Below are 25779 nucleotides of genomic sequence, written 5' to 3'. Positions count from 1 at the left end.
TGTCTCCGTACCCCGGGCTGGTGGTGGAGACGCCATGGATGGGGAAGGGGTGGCCTGGGTGGGGCACTGGGGGAAAAGGGGCAGGGGGGTCTGTGGTGAAGGGGGGGGGGGGGGAAGGCCGCACGCAGGCAGCTATGCTAATTATACCACCACACCTGTTTCCAGCTTCTTCTTCATGGGTTGTTCACAAGGGGCTGTAGAACTCTCATTAAGGCAGGCGTACATTTCGTTGCCCTCTGGTTTGGGCTATGATTTCACCCACCCCGCCGCCCCACAATTTGTTTCAGAACCCTTTCTCTTGTGGTTTCCCCACCTTTGGTTTAGCACAGTGGGCTAAATAGCTGGCTTTTAAAGCAGGCCAAGGCAGGCCAGCAGCGCAGGTTCAATTCCCGTACCAGTCTCCCCGAACAGGCGCTGGAATGTGGCGACTAGAGGCTTTTCACAGTAACTTCATTGAAGCCTAGTGTGACAAGAAGTGATTTTCATTTCATTTCCTTCCACCCCTCCCCCCCCCCCCCCCTCTGGGTTGTGCAGTCCTTTGGTTCCTCATCTATCCTTTCTATCTTAGCTTACTTCTCGTTGCTGGCCTCAATCAGGTTTTGGAACAGGCCGACGAACTGGCCCCAAGTATCCAGGAAGCCTTCCTCTGACCCTCGGATGGCGTACAATCTTCTGCAGATGGAGAAATTCCGAGAGGTCAGCGAGGCAGTCTGCAGCTGTGGGCGGTGCTGCTGAACACCAGCCGAACAGCATTCTCCGGCGTGCAATTAGGGAAGTGACAGCGAGGGCGCTGACCACCTTCCCCATGTGTAACTCTGGCTGCTACGATGCCCCGAAGATTGCCACTATTGGGCATGGCTTCACCCTCACCCCCACAACCTTGACCAAAACATGTGGGTGCGGTTGGCCGGGCCCCTAGTCGCCACATTCCAGCGCCTGTTTGGGAGACTGGTACAGGAATTGAGCCTGCGCTGCTGGCCTGCCTGGGTCCCTCTGGCACCGCTCACATTTGTCCTCCGCCCCACCGTTGAAGGTCTTTCCTTACTTCCTCCACCAGGCTGATCAGGTTCCACTTGTGGATCTGTGTCCAGTCTCTGGCTATCTGGATCACCAGGTAACGGAATCTGTTCTGGGCCGTTTTAAACGGTAGCCCCCCCAGCTCTGTCCCTCCCCGCTTTGGGTTCACTGGGAATTCCTCGCTTTTGCCCAGGTTAAGTTTGTGGCCCGAGAAGGTTCCAAACTCTTTCAGTGTTTGCAGTATCGCCTTCAGTCCCTCCTGTGGCTTCGAGACATAGAGGAGCAGGTCATCTGCATAGAGTGAAACACTGTGCTCTCTGTCTCCTCTCCGGATTCCCTTCCAGCTTTTCGCATCCCTCAGGCCAATCGGCAGGGGTTCGATCGCGAGCGCAAACAAGAGTGAGGACAGGGGGCAGCCCTCTCTTGTTCCTCTCTGTAGCTGGAAGTATTCAGAGCTGGTGGTGTTAGTTCGGACACTCGCATTGGGAGCGTTGTACAGGAGCCTCACCCAGACGGTGAATCCCGCTCCGAACCCAAACCGTTCCAGTACCTTGAGGAGGTAGTTCCATTCGACTCTGTCGAAGGCCTTTTCTGCGTCCAGAGAGACGATCACCTCCGGTTTCCTCTCCCCGGGGAGGATCGTTATCACATTCAGCAGGCGCCTGATGTTCACTGTGAGCTGCCTGCCCTTGACAAAGCCCGTTTGGTCCTCTGCAACCTCTTCTGGTACGCAGTCCTCCAGGCTTTTGGCCAGGACCTTTGCGAGTATTTTCGCATCCACGTTCAGCAGTGAAATAGGTCTGTATGATCCACATTCCGTCAGGTCTTTATCTTTTTTGGGTATCAGTGAAATTGTGGCCCGCGCTAGCGTGGGGGGCAGGGTGCCCCCTGCCAGTGAGTCCGCGAATATGTCCCTTAGGTCTGGGGCCAGGCATGTTTTGTAGAAGTCTGCCGGGAACCTGTCAGGCTGCATGGAGCTGATGCTCCCCATGATTTCTCTCAGGTCTATTGCTGCTCCCAGCTCCCCCCTGTCTATCTTCCCCACCACTAGTAGTTCCAGTCTGTCGAGGAACTGTTTCACTCCCACATCCCGGTGGGAAGGCTCAGAGGTGTACAGTCCCCGGTAGAAGGTCTCAAATGCTCGATTCACCTCCTTTGGCTCTGTTCCAGGTCTGCCTTTGCTATCCTTAACGTGCGCTATTTCCCTCGTGGCTGCCTGCTTTCCCAGCTGGTGAGCCAATAGGCAGCCAGCCTTGTCCCCGTCTTCGCAGAAGGTCCCCCATGTCTGGTGGAGTTGGTACACTGCTTTCCTAGTGGATAGCAGATTAAAGTCCATTTGCAGCTTTTTCCTCTCCGCCAGCAGCTCTACGGTGGGGGCCTCGGAGTATTTTCTGTCGACTTCCTAGAATGGAGCCCACCAGTTGTTGTCTGGTCACCCTCTCACCCCTATATCTGTTTGCCTTGTCGGCCATGATCCCTCCTCTGATCACGGCCTTCAGTGCTTCCCAAAACATGGAAGATGAGACCTCCCCGTTTTGGTTGTTACTAACGCAGTCACCTATGGCCCACAATATTTTTTGGCAGAAGGCCTTGTCAGTCAGGAGGTCCGTGTCCAGCCTCCACGTGGAGCGCTGGGCCTGGCTTGTCTCCAACCTCATAATAAGTGTCAACTGAGTTACATCGCGCTCACAGAACCAAAGCTGGTTATACATTGTGAAAGAATGTGAATCTTCATTTTAAGACATGGCAAGTTCAAACGCGAAATTAATGTGGGAAATAAAGCTGGACGTTTGAAGCCTCGCAACTCTTTTACATCATACAATAGAGCCTTCTCTTGTCAGCGAGTCTTAACTATTCTATACTTGCTCAACCTTGATTGATTTCACAGCACTTGCTGTGTAATAAAACCATAAAAATATAGCTTTGCACCAGCCTCAGGTTATGTGGAGTATTTCACTTATTAAGTAAGGATATTGCTACAGACAAAGAGCCAGTCACATGATACTCGTAGCCGACATTGATTACAATTAAGCAGAATATCATATTGGGTTAATTGAGTGAAATACTTGATCTTGACAGATTCTACAACTAATTATTAAACAGCACCCATCCTACAACTTCTCGCCTTGAGGATGTTTTGTCTCTTGCTTTGAAACATATCGTGGGATGCTCACCATGCTCAAATGACTTCCTGTAAGTTGTCACATGATAACTGTCTAAATGAAGATAAAGGTAGTGTGACTGATTTCTTCCCCTTGTCCTAGAAAATTCATATTGTACAGCAGTGATTCTGAATCCAGGTCATTAAGATCCTGAGGGGTACGGACAGGATGGATGTGGAAAGGATGTTTCCTCCTGTCGGAGTCTAGAACTAGGGGTCACTGATTAAAAATGAGGAGTCGCTCATTTAAAAGAGAGATGAGGAGAATTGTTTTCTCTAAGAGGGTCGTGAGTCTCTGGAACTCTCTTCCCCAAAAGACAGTGGAAGCAGAGTCTTTGAATATTTTTAAGGCAGAGCTGGATAGATTCTTGATTAACAAGGGGTGAAAGATTATCGGGGTGGGAAGGAATGTAGAGTTGAATTTATAATCAGATTAGGCATGGTTAGAGCAGGCTCAAGGGGCCTGTGGTGTTCTTTATGTTGCTAAATTCAGGATGGTTGGCGTAGTGTTCACAGAAGACCACAAAATAACTTGAACTTGAACAAAGCTATAAATTTATTAACACTACTAATTTGGATTCGACAGGTACTCTTAAACAATGCACAATTGATCATTAACATATAAAATAGACACATCTACAACAAATCTCTGTACTGTTATAAACTATGATCTGCTCTCACTCTCACTATCTTTACTTCAGTCTGCCTCTAACACCTTCACTACTCCCCCCGCCCCCCCAGCTCAAATGTCTTATATACTTGTAACTGTAGCTCCCTCTATTGGCTATGCTAGACATTTCATTAACCCTTGCAGTTCTTACATTTATGATAATACCACAGGGCCGAGTGGCCTCCTCCTGCCCTTAATTCGTATGTCCGTCAATCAAACGCGTTAAGTCAATCTGCTTGGTTGCTTACCATCCTATCTGCAGGTGTTGGGGCTGTCTCACAAACTCTACTATTTAATTAAGATTGGAGGAGCTGATGAAGAAGAGTTACTCCTCCACCCAACACCCATTATTCCTGTTTGCATTCCCGCTTCTCAGAGGCAACAGAGCTACCGACCGAGGCACAGTTGACAGACAGCTCAATAACTTGGGGAATCAGCTACAAACTCAGCCCAAACTCACAGGTGTCGCACCTGAGCTCCTCTATCACCAACTCTCATTTCTAACTGATGAATTCTGCTGCTGTAGGCACTTGGACAGAGAGGTTGGAGAAACCTTGGCCTGCACAACGGACAGCCTCTGGCATGTCTTCCAGTGCTGGAGGTGGAAACAGGGCGGGCGTAGGAATTCAAAAAATGCACCCAATAAAAACATTGTCCAAGAATTTAGGAGTGGAAACTTACAAAACGCATCCTCCGCGTCAAAATAATAGAATGTTTGACTTTTGTCTCCCTCACCCTGTTAACCAGGATAATTAATTGAAATGTAAGAAACAAACAGAGCCAGTGCAGCAGTTCATCTCAAACTAAATATACAAAATTACTGATTAGAAGTAATAATTTTGCTTTAAGTGGGTTAGATGTCGCTAAATGACGGCATCTGCTCAGCAATCAGTGGAAACCAAGGGTCCAGAATTGGATTAGTAGGTGTAGGTACCTCCTGTGTTAGAAAGATGCATTTATATAGGGTGCGATTCTCTGGCCTCCCTAACGACATGTTTCACAGTGACGGGAACCAGCCCGCCAATAGCCGGCGGCGGGATTTTCTGGTTCTGCCGCTGTCAGTGGGATTTCCCACTGCCAACCAACCCACACTGCCGGGAAACCCCTGGCGGGGGTGCACCGTCAGCAGGTCCCAAAGATCGGTGTGAACAGCTGGGAGATCTCGTCCCATAGTGTCCCAAAATGCTTTTCAACCAATGAATTACTGGAGAATTGCGGTTGCAGTTACGAAGTTAGCTTAAGCGCTGCGGCAACTTTGCAATGAGAGGAATACCGAGTTGGAATTTAGAATTGCTGGTATTGTCAGGACCCAATACTACTGTGATTTACAAATCTTGGCCCAGGTGGTTGTATTTAGATGGCAGTACATCCGGGGCAGTGTATAATTTTCAACGTGCTGACGGGTTGGGGAAGAAACGGGCTATCTACCGGGACTCTGGTTCTATTTGGGGCCTCTGCGGGAAGCGACCCGCCGAAGCCGCATTTAGTCCTGTTTCCTGCACTGTGCTCTGCTCGCCAGAACTCCTCAGTGCAGGAGGAGACGCCACTTTTAAACAGCAGCCCGATCTCTCGGACCCCCAGTCCAAAGCCCCAACTCACCTATAAGGGGGTCCTCGGGCCCCCTCGTAGAGTGTTAGACTAAGGAGAAACAGTGGATATGATGTATTTAGGTTTCCAGAAAGCTTTTGACAAGGTGCCGTATTGGAGGCTGTTAAATAGTTACGGGCCCACGGTGTTAAGAATACGATCCTGGCATGGATAGAGGATTGGTTGACGGACAGAGGGCAGAAAGTGGGGACAGAGGGGTCTTTTTCAGGATGGCAGCTGGTGACTCGTGGTGTCCTGCAGGGGTCAATGTTGGGACCACAACTTTTCACAATATACATTAATGATCTGGAAGAAGGAACTGAGGCCAATGTTGCTAAGTTTGCAGATGATACAAAGATATGCAGAGGGACAGGTAGTATTGAGGAAGCAGAGGGGCTGCAGAAGGACTTGGACAAGCTCGGAGAGTGGGCAAAGAAGTGGCAGATGGAATACAATGTGGAAAGGTGTGAGGTTATGTACTTGGAAGGAGAAATGGAGGCGTAGACTATTTTCTAAATGGGAAACGGCTTAGATAATCAAAAGCACAGAGGGACTTAGGAGTCCTTGTTCAAGATTCTCTTAAGGTTAGCGTGCAGCAACAACAGTCACAGTGAGCCTGAATTTATTTGCATTTCCAACTGTCCTGCAACGTGTTCAGAAGCAGCTAGAATGCCCTTCACTGATCGGCTTATCCGAGCTTTCCACCATAATGAAAGAGGAAGCAGACTGAAAGAGGCCAGAAGAAGGAGAGTGAGGTGCGATTGTAGATGACAGCAAAGCACATGCTATGACGACTAATGGCAGTGCTGTGTTTGTGCTGGTTTTATGCTTTTTTAAAATGGCCATCCCATATCCCATAAGAAACTGATTCATGAGGTGGCTCTTGGACTGGGCAACAACGATAGTGTGCGAGACAATACAAAGATGGTGAGCACACATTTCGCACCATCAATCTCACACCACGCAGAGATGTGGTCACACCGTCAGAAATGTTTGACAAGTTTCAGATCATCTGTCCCCTCAGATAGTTGGTAACTATTCACTGCTGACAAAAATAGACACAGTGCCAAGTAGCAACATCCTACATCTGAGAATTCTACACGACATGAGCCCACAGGAGTGGAAAGCCACCGCTAAACCTACCATTGTGAAACTTGCAGCATATAAACAACTTGGTGACTCCATGTCCAGGATCCATTGTGCTAGCGAGCAAGTGCAACCAATCATGCTGGGTGTCACAGATATGCTACACCAAGGAGCCAAAGGCCTGGAGCAGCATGGTGGCGCAGTGGTCAACACTGCTACCTCATGGCGCCGAGGACCCGGGTCACTGTCCTTGGTCACATTCTCCCCGTGTCTGCGTGGGTCTTCCCCCCCCCCCCCCCCCCCCCCCCCCCCCAAATGTGCAGGGTAGGTGGAATTGGCCACGACAAATTGCCCCTTAATTGAAAAAAAAATAATTGGGTACTCTGAATTTGAAGAAAGAAAGAAAAAAGGAGCCATAGGCCGAACGATTACAGGTCATGACCGCACATTGAATCAGCCAGATACCACAAGGCAGATCAGCATCAGAAGTTACACCTATCTTTCTGGTTTACGTTCTGACTTTCCATTTTCAAGGGTGTTTTCAGTGCTGGCAGTTTTCAGTGAGCTGCAGCGATACATTAGCAGGAAGGTGCAATTTCATGAAATGACCCACAATGCAAGTGCAGCCAAATTGAAGGTCAAAATGGACAAAATGGAAATGGATGGAATTATCAGGGAGGTGCAAGAGCACAGGGATTGGCACAGCTCAATCACACGTTGTAGAGAAAGATGGGTCACTGCAAGTATGCTTTGACCCGAGGGATTTGAATAGACCTTTGAAGTGTTGTCCACATAAAGCGCCGACTTCAGAGGAACTAAATTTGGAATTTGCAGGGGCAAAGTTCGGAAGGTGTGGTCCCTGTGAAATGCCGACGGAGGGAGTGAGGGAAAGATGTGTTCCACGGTAGCACCGTGCTGGAGTTGGTGGAAATGGCGGAGGATGATCCTTTGAATGAGGAGGCTGGCAAAGTGGAAATGAGGACAAGAGGGACCCCGTCATGTTTCTGCGAGGGAGGGGAAGGAGTGAAGGCAGAGGTGCGGGAAAAGGGTCTAACCCGGTTGAGTGCCCTGTCAACCACAGGCGGGGGGAATCCTCTGATAAGGCAAAAAGCAGACGTGTCAGATGCACCATTCTCAAAGATGACATCAGCAGAACAAATAGAGATTCATACTATGCAAACACTCCAAGGTGAGAAAGGTGTTTGAAGATGCTTCGGTCTCTTCAATTTCTTGTCTCCTTACATTCCTAATTTCAAACAAAAATCATCACCCATAAGGAAATTGTTGAGGAAAGAAGTGCCTTTTCTGCGACAACTATCATTCCTTTGAGTTCCTGCAACTCATCATCAGAAGCCTTGGTGTTGCAATTTTAAGATCTTCGGGAGATGACCACCCGGAAAGTAGATGGATCGTTAAGAGGTTCAGGGGCCATGCCTACTACAAAAATGTAAACTTATTCCATTTGCTTCAAGATAACCGGCTATGCTGCAGCCCAATTACTGCAACATCAAGTGGCAAGCATTAACCTTGGCGTTTGGAATTGTGCGTTTTCACACTTACGTATTTGTCAAATGTTTTGTGGTAGAAACTGAGCAGAAGTTGCTGGAGATGATTTGGAGGAAAATATTGACCGGTGCACTGCCGTGTTGCAATATCTCTTGATAAAGATCCATGGAAATGACTGCAGAATTAGGTACAATTCTGGTAACTTGATGAGCACATCAGATACGCTTAGTAGATGGCCTAATCCGGCAAAGATATATCCTAAGATCTCAAGATTGATTTGATCGACATTGAATTTGAAGATGTTCTACAAATTGACTTGATGCATTTCTGCAGAACTCAAATGTCAGTGACTACGCCACTTTTAAACGGCAGCCCGATCTCTCGGACCCCCAGTCCAAAGCCCCAACTCACCTATAAGTGGGTCCTCGGGCCCCCTCGTAGAGTGTTAGACTAAGGAGAAACAGTGGATATGATATATTTAGGTTTCCAGAAAGCTTTTGACAAGGTGCCGTATTGGAGGCTGTTAAATAGTTAAGGGCCCACGGTGTTAAGAATAAGATCCTGGCATGGATAGAGGATTGGTTGACGGACAGAGGGCAGAAAGTGGGGACAGAGGGGTCTTTTTCAGGATGGCAGCTGGTGACTCGTGGTGTCCTGCAGGGGTCAATGTTGGGACCACAACTTTTCACAATATACATTAATGATCTGGAAGAGGGAACTGAGGCCAATGTTGCTAAGTTTGCAGATGATACAAAGATATGCAGAGGGACAGGTAGTATTGAGGAAGCAGAGGGCTGCAGAAGGACTTGGACAAGCTCGGAGAGTGGGCAAAGAAGTGGCAGATAGAATACAATGTGGAAAGGTGTGAGGTTATGTACTTGGAAGGAGAAATGGAGGTGTAGACTATTTTCTAAATGGGAAACGGCTTAGATAATCAAAAGCACAGAGGGACTTAGGAGTCCTTGTTCAAGATTCTCTTAAGGTTAGCGTGCAGCAACAACAGTCACAGTGAGCCTGAATTTATTTACATTCCCAACTGTCCTGCAACGTGTTCAGAAGCAGCTAGAATGCCCTTCACTGATCGGCTTATCCGAGCTTTCCATGATAATGAAAGAGGAAGCAGACTGAAAGAGGCCAAAAGAAGGAAAGTGAGGTGCGATTGTAGATGACAGCAAAGCACATGCTATGACGCCTAATGGCAGTGCTGTGTTTGTGCTGGTTTTATGCTTTTTTAAAATGGCCATCCCATATCCCATAAGAAACTGATTCATGAGGTGGCTCTTGGACTGGGCAACAACGATAGTGTGCGAGACAATACAAAGATGGTGAGCACACATTTCGCACCATCAATCTCACACCACGCAGAGATGTGGTCACACCGTCAGAAATGTTTGACAAGTTTCGGATCATCTGTCCCCTCAGATAGTTGGTAACTATTCATTGTTGACAAAAATAGACACAGTGCCAAGTAGCAACATCCTACATCTGAGAATTCTACACGACATGAGCTCACAGGAGTGGAAAGCCACCGCTAAACCTACCATTGTGAAACTTGCAGCATATAAACAACTTGGTGACTCCATGTCCAGGATCCATTGTGCTAGAGAGCAAGTGCAACCAATTATGCTGGGTGTCACAGATATGCTACACCAAGGAGCCAAAGGCCTGGAGCAGCATGGTGGCGCAGTGGTCAACACTGCTACCTCATGGCGCCGAGGACTCGGGTCACTGTCCTTGGTCATATTCTCCCCGTGTCTGCGTGGGTCTTCCCCCACCCCCCCCACCCCCAAATGTGCAGGGTAGGTGGAATTGGCCACGACAAATTGCCCCTTAATTGAAAAAAAAATAATTGGGTACTCTAAATTTGAAGAAAGATAGAAAAAAGGAGCCATAGGCCGAACGATTACAGGTCATGACCGCACATTGAATCAGCCAGATACCACAAGGCAGATCAGCATCAGAAGTTACACCTATCTTTCTGGTTTACGTTCTGACTTTCCATTTTCAAGGGTGTTTTCAGTGCTGGCAGTTTTCAGTGAGCTGCAGCAATACATTAGCAGGAAGGTGCAATTTCATGAAATGACCCACAATGCAAGTGCAGCCAAATTAAAGGTCAAAATGGACAAAATGGAAATGGATGGAATTATCAGGGAGGTGCAAGAGCACAGGGATTGGCACAGCTCAATCACACGTTGTAGAGAAAGATGGGTCACTGCAAGTATGCTTTGACCCGAGGGATTTGAACAGACCTTTGAAGTGTTGTCCACATAAAGCGCCGACTTCAGAGGAACTAAATTCGGAATTTGCAGGGGCAAAGTTCGGAAGGTGTGGTCCCTGTGAAATGCCGACGGAGGGAGTGAGGGAAAGATGTGTTCCACGGTAGCATCGTGCTGGAGTTGGTGGAAATGGCGGAGGATGATCCTTTGAATGAGGAGGCTGGCAAAGTGGAAATGAGGACAAGAGGGACCCCGTCATGTTTCTGCGAGGGAGGGGAAGGAGTGAAGGCAGAGGTGCGGGAAATGGGTCTAACCCGGTTGAGTGCCCTGTCAACCACAGGCGGGGGGAATCCTCTGATAAGGCAAAAAGCAGACGTGTCAGATGCACCATTCTCAAAGATGACATCAGCAGAACAAATAGAGATTCATACTATGCAAACACTCCAAGGTGAGAAAGGTGTTTGAAGATGCTTCGGTCTCTTCAATTTCTTGTCTCCTTACATTCCTAATTTCAAACAAAAATCATCACCCATAAGGAAATTGTTGAGGAAAGAAGTGCCTTTTCTGCGACAACTATCATTCCTTTGAGTTCCTGCAACTCATCATCAGAAGCCTTGGTGTTGCAATTTTAAGATCTTCGGGAGATGACCACCCGGAAAGTAGATGGATCGTTAAGAGGTTAAGGGGCCATGCCTACTACAAAAATGTAAACTTATTCCATTTGCTTCAAGATAACCGGCTATGCTGCAGCCCAATTACTGCAACATCAAGTGGCAAGCATTAACTTTGGCGTTTGGAATTGTGCGTTTTCACACTTACGTATTTGTCAAATGTTTTGTGGTAGAAACTGAGCAGAAGTTGCTGGAGATGATTTGGAGGAAAATATTGACCGGTGCACTGCCGTGTTGCAATATCTCTTGATAAAGATCCATGGAAATGACTGCAGAATTAGGTACAATTCTGGTAACTTGATGAGCACATCAGATACGCTTAGTAGATGGCCTAATCCGGCAAAGATATATCCTAAGATCTCAAGATTGATTTGATCGACATTGAATTTGAAGATGTTCTACAAATTGACTTGATGCATTTCTGCAGAACTCAAATGTCAGTGACTACGCCACTTTTAAACGGCAGCCCGATCTCTCGGACCCCCAGTCCAAAGCCCCAACTCACCTATAAGTGGGTCCTCGGGCCCCCTCGTAGAGTGTTAGACTAAGGAGAAACAGTGGATATGATATATTTAGGTTTCCAGAAAGCTTTTGACAAGGTGCCGTATTGGAGGCTGTTAAATAGTTAAGGGCCCATGGTGTTAAGAATAAGATCCTGGCATGGATAGAGGATTGGTTGACGGACAGAGGGCAGAAAGTGGGGACAGAGGGGTCTTTTTCAGGATGGCAGCTGGTGACTCGTGGTGTCCTGCAGGGGTCAATGTTGGGACCACAACTTTTCACAATATACATTAATGATCTGGAAGAGGGAACTGAGGCCAATGTTGCTAAGTTTGCAGATGATACAAAGATATGCAGAGGGACAGGTAGTATTGAGGAAGCAGAGGGCTGCAGAAGGACTTGGACAAGCTCGGAGAGTGGGCAAAGAAGTGGCAGATAGAATACAATGTGGAAAGGTGTGAGGTTATGTACTTGGAAGGAGAAATGGAGGTGTAGACTATTTTCTAAATGGGAAACGGCTTAGATAATCAAAAGCACAGAGGGACTTAGGAGTCCTTGTTCAAGATTCTCTTAAGGTTAGCGTGCAGCAACAACAGTCACAGTGAGCCTGAATTTATTTACATTCCCAACTGTCCTGCAACGTGTTCAGAAGCAGCTAGAATGCCCTTCACTGATCGGCTTATCCGAGCTTTCCATGATAATGAAAGAGGAAGCAGACTGAAAGAGGCCAAAAGAAGGAAAGTGAGGTGCGATTGTAGATGACAGCAAAGCACATGCTATGACGCCTAATGGCAGTGCTGTGTTTGTGCTGGTTTTATGCTTTTTTTAAATGGCCATCCCATATCCCATAAGAAACTGATTCATGAGGTGGCTCTTGGACTGGGCAACAACGATAGTGTGCGAGACAATACAAAGATGGTGAGCACACATTTCGCACCATCAATCTCACACCACGCAGAGATGTGGTCACACCGTCAGAAATGTTTGACAAGTTTCGGATCATCTGTCCCCTCAGATAGTTGGTAACTATTCATTGTTGACAAAAATAGACACAGTGCCAAGTAGCAACATCCTACATCTGAGAATTCTACACGACATGAGCTCACAGGAGTGGAAAGCCACCGCTAAACCTACCATTGTGAAACTTGCAGCATATAAACAACTTGGTGACTCCATGTCCAGGATCCATTGTGCTAGAGAGCAAGTGCAACCAATCATGCTGGGTGTCACAGATATGCTACACCAAGGAGCCAAAGGCCTGGAACAGCATGGTGGCGCAGTGGTCAACACTGCTACCTCATGGCGCCGAGGACTCGGGTCACTGTCCTTGGTCATATTCTCCCCGTGTCTGCGTGGGTCTTCCCCCACCCCCCCCCCACCCCCAAATGTGCAGGGTAGGTGGAATTGGCCACGACAAATTGCCCCTTAATTGAAAAAAAAATAATTGGGTACTCTAAATTTGAAGAAAGATAGAAAAAAGGAGCCATAGGCCGAACGATTACAGGTCATGACCGCACATTGAATCAGCCAGATACCACAAGGCAGATCAGCATCAGAAGTTACACCTATCTTTCTGGTTTACGTTCTGACTTTCCATTTTCAAGGGTGTTTTCAGTGCTGGCAGTTTTCAGTGAGCTGCAGCAATACATTAGCAGGAAGGTGCAATTTCATGAAATGACCCACAATGCAAGTGCAGCCAAATTAAAGGTCAAAATGGACAAAATGGAAATGGATGGAATTATCAGGGAGGTGCAAGAGCACAGGGATTGGCACAGCTCAATCACACGTTGTAGAGAAAGATGGGTCACTGCAAGTATGCTTTGACCCGAGGGATTTGAACAGACCTTTGAAGTGTTGTCCACATAAAGCGCCGACTTCAGAGGAACTAAATTCGGAATTTGCAGGGGCAAAGTTCGGAAGGTGTGGTCCCTGTGAAATGCCGACGGAGGGAGTGAGGGAAAGATGTGTTCCACGGTAGCATCGTGCTGGAGTTGGTGGAAATGGCGGATGATGATCCTTTGAATGAGGAGGCTGGCAAAGTGGAAATGAGGACAAGAGGGACCCCGTCATGTTTCTGCGAGGGAGGGGAAGGAGTGAAGGCAGAGGTGCGGGAAATGGGTCTAACCCGGTTGAGTGCCCTGTCAACCACAGGCGGGGGGGATCCTCTGATAAGGCAAAAAGCAGACGTGTCAGATGCACCATTCTCAAAGATGACATCAGCAGAACAAATAGAGATTCATACTATGCAAACACTCCAAGGTGAGAAAGGTGTTTGAAGATGCTTAGGTCTCTTCAATTTCTTGTCTCCTTACATTCCTAATTTCAAACAAAAATCATCACCCATAAGGAAATTGTTGAGGAAAGAAGTGCCTTTTCTGCGACAACTATCATTCCTTCGAGTTCCTGCAACTCATCATCAGAAGCCTTGGTGTTGCAATTTTAAGATCTTCGGGAGATGACCACCCGGAAAGTAGATGGATCGTTAAGAGGTTCAGGGGCCATGCCTACTACAAAAATGTAAACTTATTCCATTTGCTTCAAGATAACCGGCTATGCTGCAGCCCAATTACTGCAACATCAAGTGGCAAGCATTAACTTTGGCTTTTGGAATTGTGCGTTTTCACACTTACGTATTTGTCAAATGTTTTGTGGTAGAAACTGAGCAGAAGTTGCTGGAGATGATTTGGAGGAAAATATTGACCGGTGCACTGCCGAGTTGCAATATCTCTTGATAAAGATCCATGGAAATGACTGCAGAATTAGGTACAATTCTGGTAACTTGATGAGCACATCAGATACGCTTAGTAGATGGCCTAATCCGACAAAGATATATCCTAAGATCTCAAGATTGATTTGATCGACATTGAATTTGAAGATGTTCTACAAATTGACTTGATGCATTTCTGCAGAACTCAAATGTCAGTGACTACAACAGTGGAAGATCCTACGCTATGCTCTCGGAATTCTGGAAAACCCCGTCAGCATGTCAACAAACTCGTGAGAACATCTTGGCCTTATCATGATGAACTGGGCATCTCCTGGGTAGTCAGGTCACCAGGCTGGAAACTTTGCGAAATGACAACAACATCATCACTCACACATGAACATAGATCAGGGCCGGGATTCTCCCCGACCCGGCAGTACGGGGAGGCCTGGCATAGTGGAGTGGCGCCAACCACTCCGGCGTTGGGCCTCCCCAAAGGTGCGGAATTCTCCGCACCTTTGGGGGCTAGGCCCGCGCCGCCGGAGTGGTTGGTACCACGCCGACTGGCGCAAAAACGGCGCCAACGGCCTTTGACGCCCGCCCCCCGGCATCGGGGCTGGCCGAAAGGCCTTCACCGGTTCGCGCATGCGCCGGTGCGTCAGCGGCCGCTGACGTCACCACCGGCGCATGCGTGGTAGAGGGGTTCTCTTCCGCCTCCACATGGTGGAGGCCGTGGTGGCGGCGGAAGAAAAAGAGTTCCCCCACAGCACTGGCCCGCCCACCGATCGGTGGGCCCCGATCGCGGGCCAGGCCACCGCGGGGGCACCCCGTGGGGTCTGATCACCCCGCGCCCCCCCCCCAGGACCCCGGGGGCCTGCTCGCGCCGCCAATCCCACGCCACCAGAGGTGGTTGAAACCACGTCGGCGGGATTGGTCTCTCAGCGGCGGGACTTCGGCCCATCGCGGGCCGGAGAATCGCCGCGGGGGCCACGCCGATCGGCGCGGCGTGATTCCTGCCCCCCGCCAATTCCCGGGTGGCGGAGAATTCCGGCCACGGCGGGGGTGGGATTTACGCCACCCCAGGCGATTCTCCGACCCTGCGGGGGGTCGGAGAGTTCCGCCCCAGATGAGAAGACTTGCAAGAAAGACAGTCTACTGGCCAGCTATGAACAATGTGTTAAAACGTGCATGAGGCATGATTAGAGAATATGCAATTCAGCACAAAGAACCACATGAAGTACCAATTCTCCGTGGTCCAAGTATCTTTAAAACAAATAAGATGGGGTGGGGGGGGGATGGGGAGTATCTTTACATAGACATCTGCAAACAGAACCGGAAGGCTTTGCAACAATGTAAGACTGCTAGCATCTGTATGATCCAAAATAATTGACCCTGGGTCAAAATTCTGGAACTTCCCTCCTAGTAACACTGTGGGCTACATGGACTGCAGTAGCTCAAGAAGGGGCTTACCATCATTTCTGAAGGGTAATTAGGGTTGGGCACCAAATGCTGGTCGAGGAAGTGACGCCCACATTCTGTGAACAATTTTTTAAAAACTGAACCTACATGTAATGTGTTAGCCAATCCCTTGCGTGTGGTTGGTGCCTCGATGTTTATATAGTAAATAAGCTCAAGGACTTATTTTATAAGAGCACGGCAGTGAGAGGAAGTGTTCCTCCGAGGGCAGCCCGGTGGTGCAGTGGGTTAGCCCTGCTGCCTCACGGCGCCGAGGTCCCAGGTTCGATCCCGGCTCTGGATCACTGTCCATGTGGAGTTTGCACATTCTCCCCGTGTTTGTGTGGGTTTCGCCCCCACAACCCAAAGATGTGCAGGCTAGGTGGATTGGCCAAGCTAAATTACCCCTTAATTGGAAAAAAACGAATTGGGTACTCTAAATTTGAAAAAAAAGAAGTGCTCCTCCGAACACCATAAGCAAATTTTACCCAGGCTTTCCAGCCCCTCCCCCACCTTCCACAAACTCTATCCTTCCTTACCACTTGCCAAGACTGATTCCCTTCCCAAAGCCCCTCAGATCCATTTATCTTTGAACGTTCTACCTAGTCTGGGATACCGACATCCAAGCAATTTGATTTTAACAGCTGCTCATGTGGGTTGGAGAGGCTGGGGGGGGGGGGGGGGGGGGGGGGGGATGGATGTCAACCATTTGCTCAGCCTCACCCCTACCCCCAAATTAAAAATCAGCTTCAAAACCCAATTCACCAGGTACAGAGCTGAGGAAAATATACTGTGGTGCATCCTTAAGCATTCACTGCCCGATTGCACCTACCTCTTGTTAGGTACTGTGCAGGTTTAACACATGGTTTTGGACCAATAATTGGAAAGTTACAATAATCAGGTTTGGTGCAGTTAATGCTCTAATGAAAGATCACCAGAAGCTTTCAGTCAAGCCCACAGTGTATAGAATAAGAAATGGGCAGCCGGAGGCATAGTGGTATTATTGCTAGACTAGTAATCCAGAGATCCAAGATAATGATCTGGGGACCCGGGTTCAAATCCCACCATGGCAGGTGATGGAATTAAAAAACTCAAGAAAATATCTGGAATTAAACGTCGAATGATGACCATGAAACCATTGTTGATTGTTGTAAAAGCCCATCTGGTTCACTAATGTCCTTACGGGAAGGAAATCCGCCGTACTTACCTGGTCTGGCCTATATGTGACTCCAGATCCACAGCAATGTGGTTGACTCTGAAATGCCCTCTAAAATGATCCAGCAAGCCAGTCAGTTATAGTCAACCGTGGCGAAAGCACAAAAAAGGAATGAAATCGGACGGACCACACGGCATCGAACCAGGCACCGGAAACGACAACGGCAAACCCAGCATTGTCAACCCTGCTAAGTCCTCCTTACTAACATCTGAGGGCTTGTGCCAAAGTTGGGAGAGCTGTCTCACAGACTAGTCAAACAACAGCCTGACATAGTCATACTCACAGAATCATACTTTACAGACAATGTCCTAGACACACTATCACCACTCCAGGGTATGTCCTGTCTCACCGGCGGACACAGCAGAGGTGGTGGCACAGTGGTATACAGTCTGGAGGCAGTTGCCCTGGGAGTCCTGATCATTAACTCTGGACCTCATGAAATCTCATGGTTTCGGGTTAAACATGGGCAAGGAAACCTCCTGCTGATTACCATGTTCCGGCCACTATCAGCTGATGAATCAGTACTCCTCCATGTTGAACACCACTTGGAGGAAGCACTGATGGTGACAAGGGAGCAGAATTTGCTTTGAGTAGGGGATTTCAATGTCCATCACCAAGAGTGGCTCAGCAGCACCACCACAGACCAAGCTGGCTGGGTCCTAAAGGACTTAGCTGCTAGAGTGGGACTGTAGCAGGTGGTGAGGGAACCGACAAGAGGGAAAAACATACTTGACCTCATCCTCATCAATCTGCCTGCTGCAGTTTCATGACAGTGTCGGTAAAAGTGACCACCTCACACTCCTTTTGGAGACAAAGACCCGTCTTCACATTGAGGATACCCTCCATCGTGTTGTGTGGCACTACTACCGTGCTTAATAGGATAGACTTTGAACAGATCCAGCAACTCGAGACTGGGCATGCATGAGGCGGTGTGGGCCATCAGCAGCAGCAGGAATCTATTCAACCACAATCTGCAACCTCATGGCCGACATATCCCCCACTCTACCATCACCACCAAGCCAGAGGATCAACCATGGTTCAATGAGGAGTGCAGGAGAGCATGCCAGGAGCAACACCAGGCCTACCTAAAATGAGGTGTCGACCTGGTGAAGCTCAGCACAGGAGTATTTGTGTGCCAAACAGCATAAGTAGCAAGTGATAGACAGAGTGAGAGCTAAGCGATTCCACAATGAACGCATCTGATCTAAACTCTGTAGACCTGCCACATCCAGCCATGAATGGTGGTGGACAATTAAACAAATCACTGGAGGAGGAGGCTCCACAAATATCTCCATCCTCAAAGATGGAGGGCCCCAGCACATATGTGCAAAAGACAAGGCTGAGGCATTCACAACAATCTTCAGCCAGGTGCCGAGTGGATAATCCAGCTCAGTCTCCTCAAGAGGTCCCCATCATCACAGATGTCAGTCTTCAGTCAATACATTTCACTCCAGGTGATATCAAGAAATGGCTGAAGGCACTGGATACTGCAAAGGCTATGGGCCCTGACAATATCCCGGCAATAGTACTGAAGAGTTGTGCTCCAGAACTTGCCACACCCCTAACCAAGCTTTTCCAGTAACAGCTACAATACTGGCATACACCTGGCAATGTGGAAAATTGCCCAGGAGTGTCCAGTACACAAGAAACAGACCAAATGCAACCCAACCAATTACTGCCCTATCAGTCTACTCTCCATCGTCAGCAAAGTGATGGAAGGAGTCATCAACGGTGCTATCAAGTATCAATCAGGCGGAAACGTTAGGCCTGGCGCTCTGTGGCTCCCAGTTTCTTTTCATTTACTGTACACAGGGCATTTGTTGCATTTGTCCCTCTCCAACCCAGATGCCACAAGAAGAGGCAGTCACCCATCAGATGCAGGTCTCACCAGTGCTACCTCAGTTGTCACCAAGCCCGACAATACAATGGTGCAAGTGCCAGTTTGCCAGGACCCTGTCACGACTGTTTCTAAAGTGAGGGCAATTTCTCCTCTCCTGCAGTTTCCTAGCTGGTGCTATGGCAGAATGCTGCAGCGGCATTCCTGCTGACTAAGCACCCCAGCAACACTGAAAACACCATAACTGCCCACCTCCTATGTGAATGACCCTGGCCCTAGGGTTTAGAATGGGGTCGGTGTTGTGTCCTTACAACGATATAAAGCCACCAATCACTACCACCTGGTGGTGCCCTGAGGCAGTCTTTCACCTGTTTCCATAGCGATGGGCAGCACGGTATCACAGTGGTTAGCACTGTTGCTTCACAGCGCCAGGGACCCGGTTTTGATGCCCGGCTTGAGTCTGTGCGGAGTCTGCACGTTCTCCCCCAGTCTGAGTGGGATTCCTCCGGGTGCTCCGGTTTCCTCCCAGAAGTCCCTTAAAATGTACTTGTTGGGTGAATTGGACATTCTGATTGCTCCCTCGGTGTACCCGAACAAGCGCCGGAGTGTGGCGACTAGGGGATTTTCACAGTAACTTCATTGCAATATTAATGTAAGCCTACTTGTGACACTAATAAAGATCATCATTATTATTAATTCCTCGAACAGGTTTCCAGGCTCCGGTTTCCTCCCACAGTCCAAAGGGTTAGGTGATTGGCCATGCTAAATTGCCCTTAGTGTCCAAAAAATGTGAAGTGGGTGTTACTGGGTTACGGGGATAGGGTAGATACGTGGGCTTGAGTAGGGTGCTCTTTGTAAGGGCCGGTGCAGACTTGATAGGCCGAATGGCCTCCCTTTGCACTGTAAATTCTATGATTCTATGAACAGGTCATTAGTCTATCGGCATAGGCTTATAGTTTGAGGGGTGCCACTCAGCATCAGGCGTGGCTGAACAGGACTCTCTCTCGCTCTTGTGACCAGTCATTGATGTGATTGAAGGATTTGAGGGTTGATACACTCAACCTGTTTGACCGCTTTATAGAACATAGAACATAGAACAGTACAGCACAGAACAGGCCCTTCGGCCCTCGATGTTGTGCCGAACAATGATCACCCCACTTAAACCCACGTAACCCGTATACCCATAAACCAACAATCCCCCCATTAACCTTACACTACGGGCAATTTAGCATGGCCAATCCACCTAACCCGCACATCTTTGGACTGTGGGAGGAAACCATGAATGAACCTTCCTTGGCCATCACGTCCTTGGGTGCGACTGAAACCTGGAGCTTCTGGCTCAAAGGCAGGGATGCTACCCACTGCGCTACATGATCTCCCAATCGCTCATAAGGGATATCAACACGTTTTGGCTTCCTTTATTTAAACTAGGTACATAAGAACATTATATACATGGATAGAAAGCTTGTAGACATCAGCAGCAGGGTTGTGTGTGTTGTGTTCCACACCGGACTGAAGTGAAACTGAGGCTGAAATACACAACACACTTCCCTTCTGCGATGGCAGGCTGCCAGCCCTTGAAGGTATATTTCTACTGCCAAATGTACAGGAGACTGGTGCTCAGAAGCCCCACTCTGTCGCATTTCCAGTGGAAGGGCAAGTCTGGGGGAATCTTTGGCCCAATGCAAATATATTTGGATGTTGCAGAGTCATTTCACCAAAAGGAAAAAAAGCCCAGTTACTACTACTTTTTAAAGAGATGAACGATGGCCCTGGGACTTCCAGGGAGCTGGATTGGAAGGAGAGTGGGTGACTGATGGGAAGAGATGAAGAAGAGTCATCAACCAGTTGTACGGCGATGACCCCCCCCAAGTAAAATGGGAAAAGCTGAAAGAAAACGATTAATATTATTTTTGAGAAAATGCTGATGTTGAGGAATTGATGTACAAAATAATGATATTAATGCATTTGGCCAACAGGGCTGGTTTAGCTCACAAGGCTAAATCGCTGGCTTTTAAAGCAGGCCAGCAGCACGGTTCGATTCCCGTACCAGCCTCCCCGGACAGGCGCCGAAATGTGGCGACTAGGGGCTTTTCACAGTAACTTCATTGAAGCCTACTCGTGACAATAAGCGATTTTCATTTCAAAAGCCTAACTTTCTTTCTCTGGTAACCAAATGCAAAATTATTGACTTGCTAGCATCAAAACTAACAGATGTTGGATGAAATACAATTGAAAACATTAACTATCTCTTGCCAAAATAACTAATTGTCATGTATCTTCCCTCAACAGAACGGTCCAATTTGATCCCAAGCCCACCAACCTACAACTCTGACTATAATTACCTGTCTTGGGAGGGATATGCCAATGTAAGTTACTTTACACGACTTCTTCCACCTGTACCAAAGGACTGCCCAACGCACGCTGGAACAGTAGGTAAGAACAGTGATGTAAGTTGAAGTGCTACTTCACCCATTTAATCTTCACTCTGCCAAACAAACATTGCTACCCCGGGCCAACAAAGTTAGCTTCATTACCCCTCCTACATCACATTGCTCCCAACTGCTACATTTCTTTCGAAAGCTTCCCATTTTCTGACTGTTTCCCTTCTCATTGAGCCCAGCACTTATTACTATCACCATTCTTTTATTAATTTACCTAGAAATGTGGGGGGGGGGGGGGGCGGGGGGGTTTCTCAAAAAAGCGGATCAGGATGAAACGTGGGCGATAAATGCACGGTCGATATGCAGAGATCCAACATACCATATTGTACAGTACCAAAACAGAGTTGGACTCGGGATCTCCCAGATTCCCTGGTGGCATAGGGGGGTCACGGAACAATGGGAAAACCCTTTGACCAGAAGATCCCACCAGCAGCTAATGGTGGTCAAACCTCCACCACCACAAAACATGCCGCGTGGAGGATGGTGGTGGTGTGCGCTGGGGAGAAGTGTAAAATGCAGCCCATTAACTCCCTGACCTGTGCTGTTTCTCCAGCAATTTCTGTTATTAGCGTTAGATGTGAGTACCAAATTGCTCAATCCCCACTTACTTTCACAACTCGTGCGTTGCCTCGGCAATGCCTGACACGGTCTTTACTTAAGTGTCTATCTTTGCATTGAAAAATTGCCAATCCGCACCTTATTCTATTAACTGGAACTTTTGCCTTGACTGAAAGCTTCTGATAATAATATCTCTTTAATTAGAGCGTTACCTGCACCGAGCCTGATTATTGTAACTTGCTTATTATTGGCCCAAAACCAAAATGCTAAAACATTTCTTCCAAGAGATTAAGGGAGAGCTAAAATCAGAACAATCTTTTTGATCCTGCTCCATGTTTTTCTAAAACAGTTAAGGAAAGGCAATGAAGGTGCCGGGCATTGGCTAGGGATGGTACCAATTCGAATGAATCCCAGAGAATAGGTGGAGAGAACATTATAAATTATTTTTCAGAGTTCAGTTTGAGGGAGAGAGTGCCACTCCCTTTGTGAAAATTGCATCCTGATTTCACTCTCGAGTGGCTGGACACTATTTGTGAGATTGTGGCGCACAGAATCACAGATTTTTCACAGGGCAGCAGGAGGCCATTTTGCCCAATGTGTCTGCACTGACTCTGAATGAAAAATAGTGCGCCATCTTCCCATAACCCTGCATCCTGTTCCTCTTCAAATAACAGCGTTCTTCCCTTTTGAATGCCTTGATTGGACCTGCCTTCAGCACACTCAGGCTTTATGCATCTTAACCACTCGCTGTATGGAAAAGCTTTTTCTCCTGTCACTTTTGCTTCTCTTGCCAATTATTTAAATCTGTGCCACCTTCCCACTTGATTCTCACATGAGTAGAAACAGTTTCTCCCCATCTATCCTGTCCAGGCCCCTCATGTTTCTGAATACCTCTATCAAATCTTCTCTCAGCCTTCTCTTCTCCAAGAAAAACAGTTCCAACTTCTCCAATCTACATTTGCAACTGAAGGTCCTCTTCCCGGCAACCATTCTCATGAATCTTTTCTTCACTTTCTTCAAAGCCTTTGCATCTTCCTTTAAATTGCAGCGCCCCGAACTGGACGTAATACTCCAGCTGAGGCCCAGCTAGTAGAATCCCTACAGTGCAGAAGGAGGCCATTTGGCCCATCGAGGCTGCTCTGAAAGAGCATCCTAGGTCCAATGCCCCATGCTGTCCCCGTAATCCCACCAAACTGTTGGACACCAAGGGGCAACTTAGCATGGCCAACCCACCTAAACTACACACCTTTGGACTGTGGCAGGAAACCGGAGCACCCGGAGAAAGAATGTGCAAACTTCACAGACAGCCACCCAAGGCCCGGAATCATACTGGAGTCCCTGGTACTGTGAGGTAGCAGTGCTAACCACTGTGCCCCCCCCCCCCCCCAAACCGGCCACAGACTAAGCAGTACTATGGCCAGCGGGAATCTCAAATAGCTATTGACTTCGGAGGGACCGAAATGGCGCCCTTCCTCCACTGTGGGAAAACCTGCAGCGGAGGAGGGGCAGTGATTCCCGGCTAGTGTCTTATACAAGTTCAACTTAACCCCTTTGCTCTTGTACTCTAGGGGCGCGATTCTACGCTCCCCACGCGGCGTGGGAGAATCACGGGAGGGGCCCCCGACAAAATTCACGTCCTCCTCGTGCCCCCCGCGATTCTCTCCCCCCCCCCCCCCCCCCGCTGCTCGGAAGAATCGGCGCTCGCCGTTTTTCATGGCGAATGGCGATTCTCAGACCCGGATGGGCCGAGCGGCCTGCTGTCCGCGGCCGTTTCACGACGGCGGCAAACACACCTGGTCGCTGCCGTCGTGAAACGGGAGTGAGAAGCCCGATTGGGGCTTGTAGGTGGCCTAGAAAGGAAAGAGCACCACGACTGTGCTCGGGAGGGGACAGATCGTCCAATCGGACGCACTGTTTCCCCTCCGCCGCCCCGCAAGATCAAGCCGCAACGTCTTGCGGGGCGGCTGAGGGGAAAGACGGCCACCGCGCATGCGTGGGTTCGTGCCGTCAGCGTCATGACGTCAGCCGCGCATGCGCGGGTTGGAGCCGGCCAAACTGCGCATGTGCGGCTGACGTCATTAGGCGCACCGGCCACGTCATTCTCGGCGCGGCATCCCCGCGGCCGAGATTTACGGAGCGCCGCTTCTAGCCCCGCCGGAAGAGGAGAATAGGGGGCGAGGAGTGGCCTCCGAGGTCGTCATGAAACTTGGCCGAGTTCACGAAGGCCCTCCCGATTTTTCCCGGGAGCAGAGAATTCCGCCCTAGGTTCTTTGTAATAAAGCCTCGGAGTTAATCTGTCTTGCCACCTTCAATTACTCATGCAAACATACACCCAGGCCCTTGTTCTGGATCACCCCATCACAACAAATTGTTTCTTTGTGTCTACATTAGTAGTCAGCAGGACACGAGGACAACGATTTAAATCAGTAAAAAGCGAATATGCAACTGATCTTGGGGAAAAGACTGATTATAATATAATAATCTTTATTCTCGCAAATAGGCTTACATTAACACTGCAATGAAGGTTACTGTGAAAATCCCCATGTCGCCATGTTCCAGCACCTGTTGAGGTACACAGAGGGAGAATTCAGAATGTCCAAATTACCTAACAGCACATCTTTTGGGATTTGTGGGAGGAAACAGGAGCACCCGGAGGAAATCCACGTAGACACAGGGAGAAAGTGCAGACTCCACACCGACAGTGACCCAAGCCGGGAATCGAACCTGGGACCCTGGCGCTGTGAAGCAACAGTGCTAACCATGGTGCTACCGTGCTGCCCCTTAAATGCACCTTAAGATGCAGCTGAACACAAGGTTTAGACTGTCATATTAGAGGAACTTGCAGCTTTGCTGGACGGAGATAACAGGCGAGGCAAGATTGGCTACCTGGCGCCATGTGATCCATAGGTGGTGGAGTACAAGGACACCTCACAGAGAACTTAAAATCCTTCCTCACAAAACATCAGGAACTAAGTGCAGAAGATGGCATTATCCTGTGGGCAGTGCAAGTGACCGACCCGTGTCCAGGTCAGCGCCCGATATTACAGTAGCTACATAGCGGCCACCCAGGTGTCTCAAAAATGAAGATGCTTGGAAGCAACGAAATCTGGTGGCCCAGACTCGTGCGGACATTGAGAAGATAGTGAAATAGTGCCCGTCCTGCCAAGAGAATCAGAAGATCCCTCCGTCGGCCTCGCTGCACCCATGGTGGTGGCCAGGGAGACTTTGGGTACGGGTGTACGCAGACTTTGCCGGACTATTCATGGATTCTATGTTTCTAATCTTAATTGATGCCCATTCCCAGGGGCTGGTTTAGCACAGTGGGATAAACAGCTGGCTTGTAGTGCAGAACAATGCCAGCAACGCGGGTTCAATTCTCGTACCGACCTCCCCGAACAGGCGCCGGAAGCTAGGGGCTTTTCACAGTAACTTCCTTGAAGACTACTTGTGACAATAGCAGTTATTATTATTATTATTATTCCAAATGGATGGATGTGCATCGGATGGGCTCCACTACATCCAGCGCCATCGTAGACAGATATTTAGCAGCAATACCGAAGGTCCTCCTAATGGACAACGCGACCCTGTTCATCAGTTCGGAATTTCAGCCGTTTATGAAGACGAAAGGAGTAAAGTAAAGTCGCCATAGTCCCAGGTATGACTAGCGATGATTTAACCTGAGGATCACCACACCTCGGGTGCGGGGCACGGTTGCGGAGGCAAGCTGAGTAACCTCAGCCGGTACAGGAATTGAACCCGTGCTTTTGGCCTTGCTCTGCATCACAAATTAGCTGTCCAACTAACTGAGCTAAACTGGGAGAAGCACATCCATAAGGCACCAAATCACCCATCCAAACATTCAAGATCGGCCAAAAAAAGCAACCCACAGACCAGCTCGAGACAAAACTAGCACGGTTTCTGTTTAGTTATAGGACCATACCACAACAGGAGTGACGCCAGCGGAACTATTAATGGGTCAGCACCTCCGGACCAGACTCAGCTTAAAGTTCCCTAAGCGTAAGGTGGAGTCCAAGCAAGAGGCTCTGAAGCAGGGGCGGACTTAAACTTTTGGGGGCTCTTCCTCTTTGCAGGGCTCCCCATCATGCCCCGCCCCCTGGTAACATGACACCCCACCTCCAATGATGTTGAT

General features: G+C 48.6%; 1 protein-coding gene across 1 annotated transcript in view; it reads left to right on the top strand.

Moving 5' to 3' along the window:
• Positions 1 to 25779, top strand: part of LOC119955839 (prostaglandin G/H synthase 1-like) — a 165852-nt gene that overhangs the window by 72223 nt on the left and 67850 nt on the right. The window contains exon 5 of the mRNA XM_038782441.1: positions 20920 to 21063. Coding sequence (XP_038638369.1) covers positions 20920 to 21063 — 144 coding nt within the window. The remainder of the gene's footprint in view (positions 1 to 20919; positions 21064 to 25779) is intronic.

The sequence above is a fragment of the Scyliorhinus canicula genome, chromosome 21 (assembly GCF_902713615.1).
Source record: "Scyliorhinus canicula chromosome 21, sScyCan1.1, whole genome shotgun sequence".
NCBI lineage: Eukaryota > Metazoa > Chordata > Chondrichthyes > Carcharhiniformes > Scyliorhinidae > Scyliorhinus > Scyliorhinus canicula.
The sequence above is the reverse complement of the archived record's forward strand: the minus strand, read 5'-3'. Positions and strand labels throughout refer to the sequence as shown.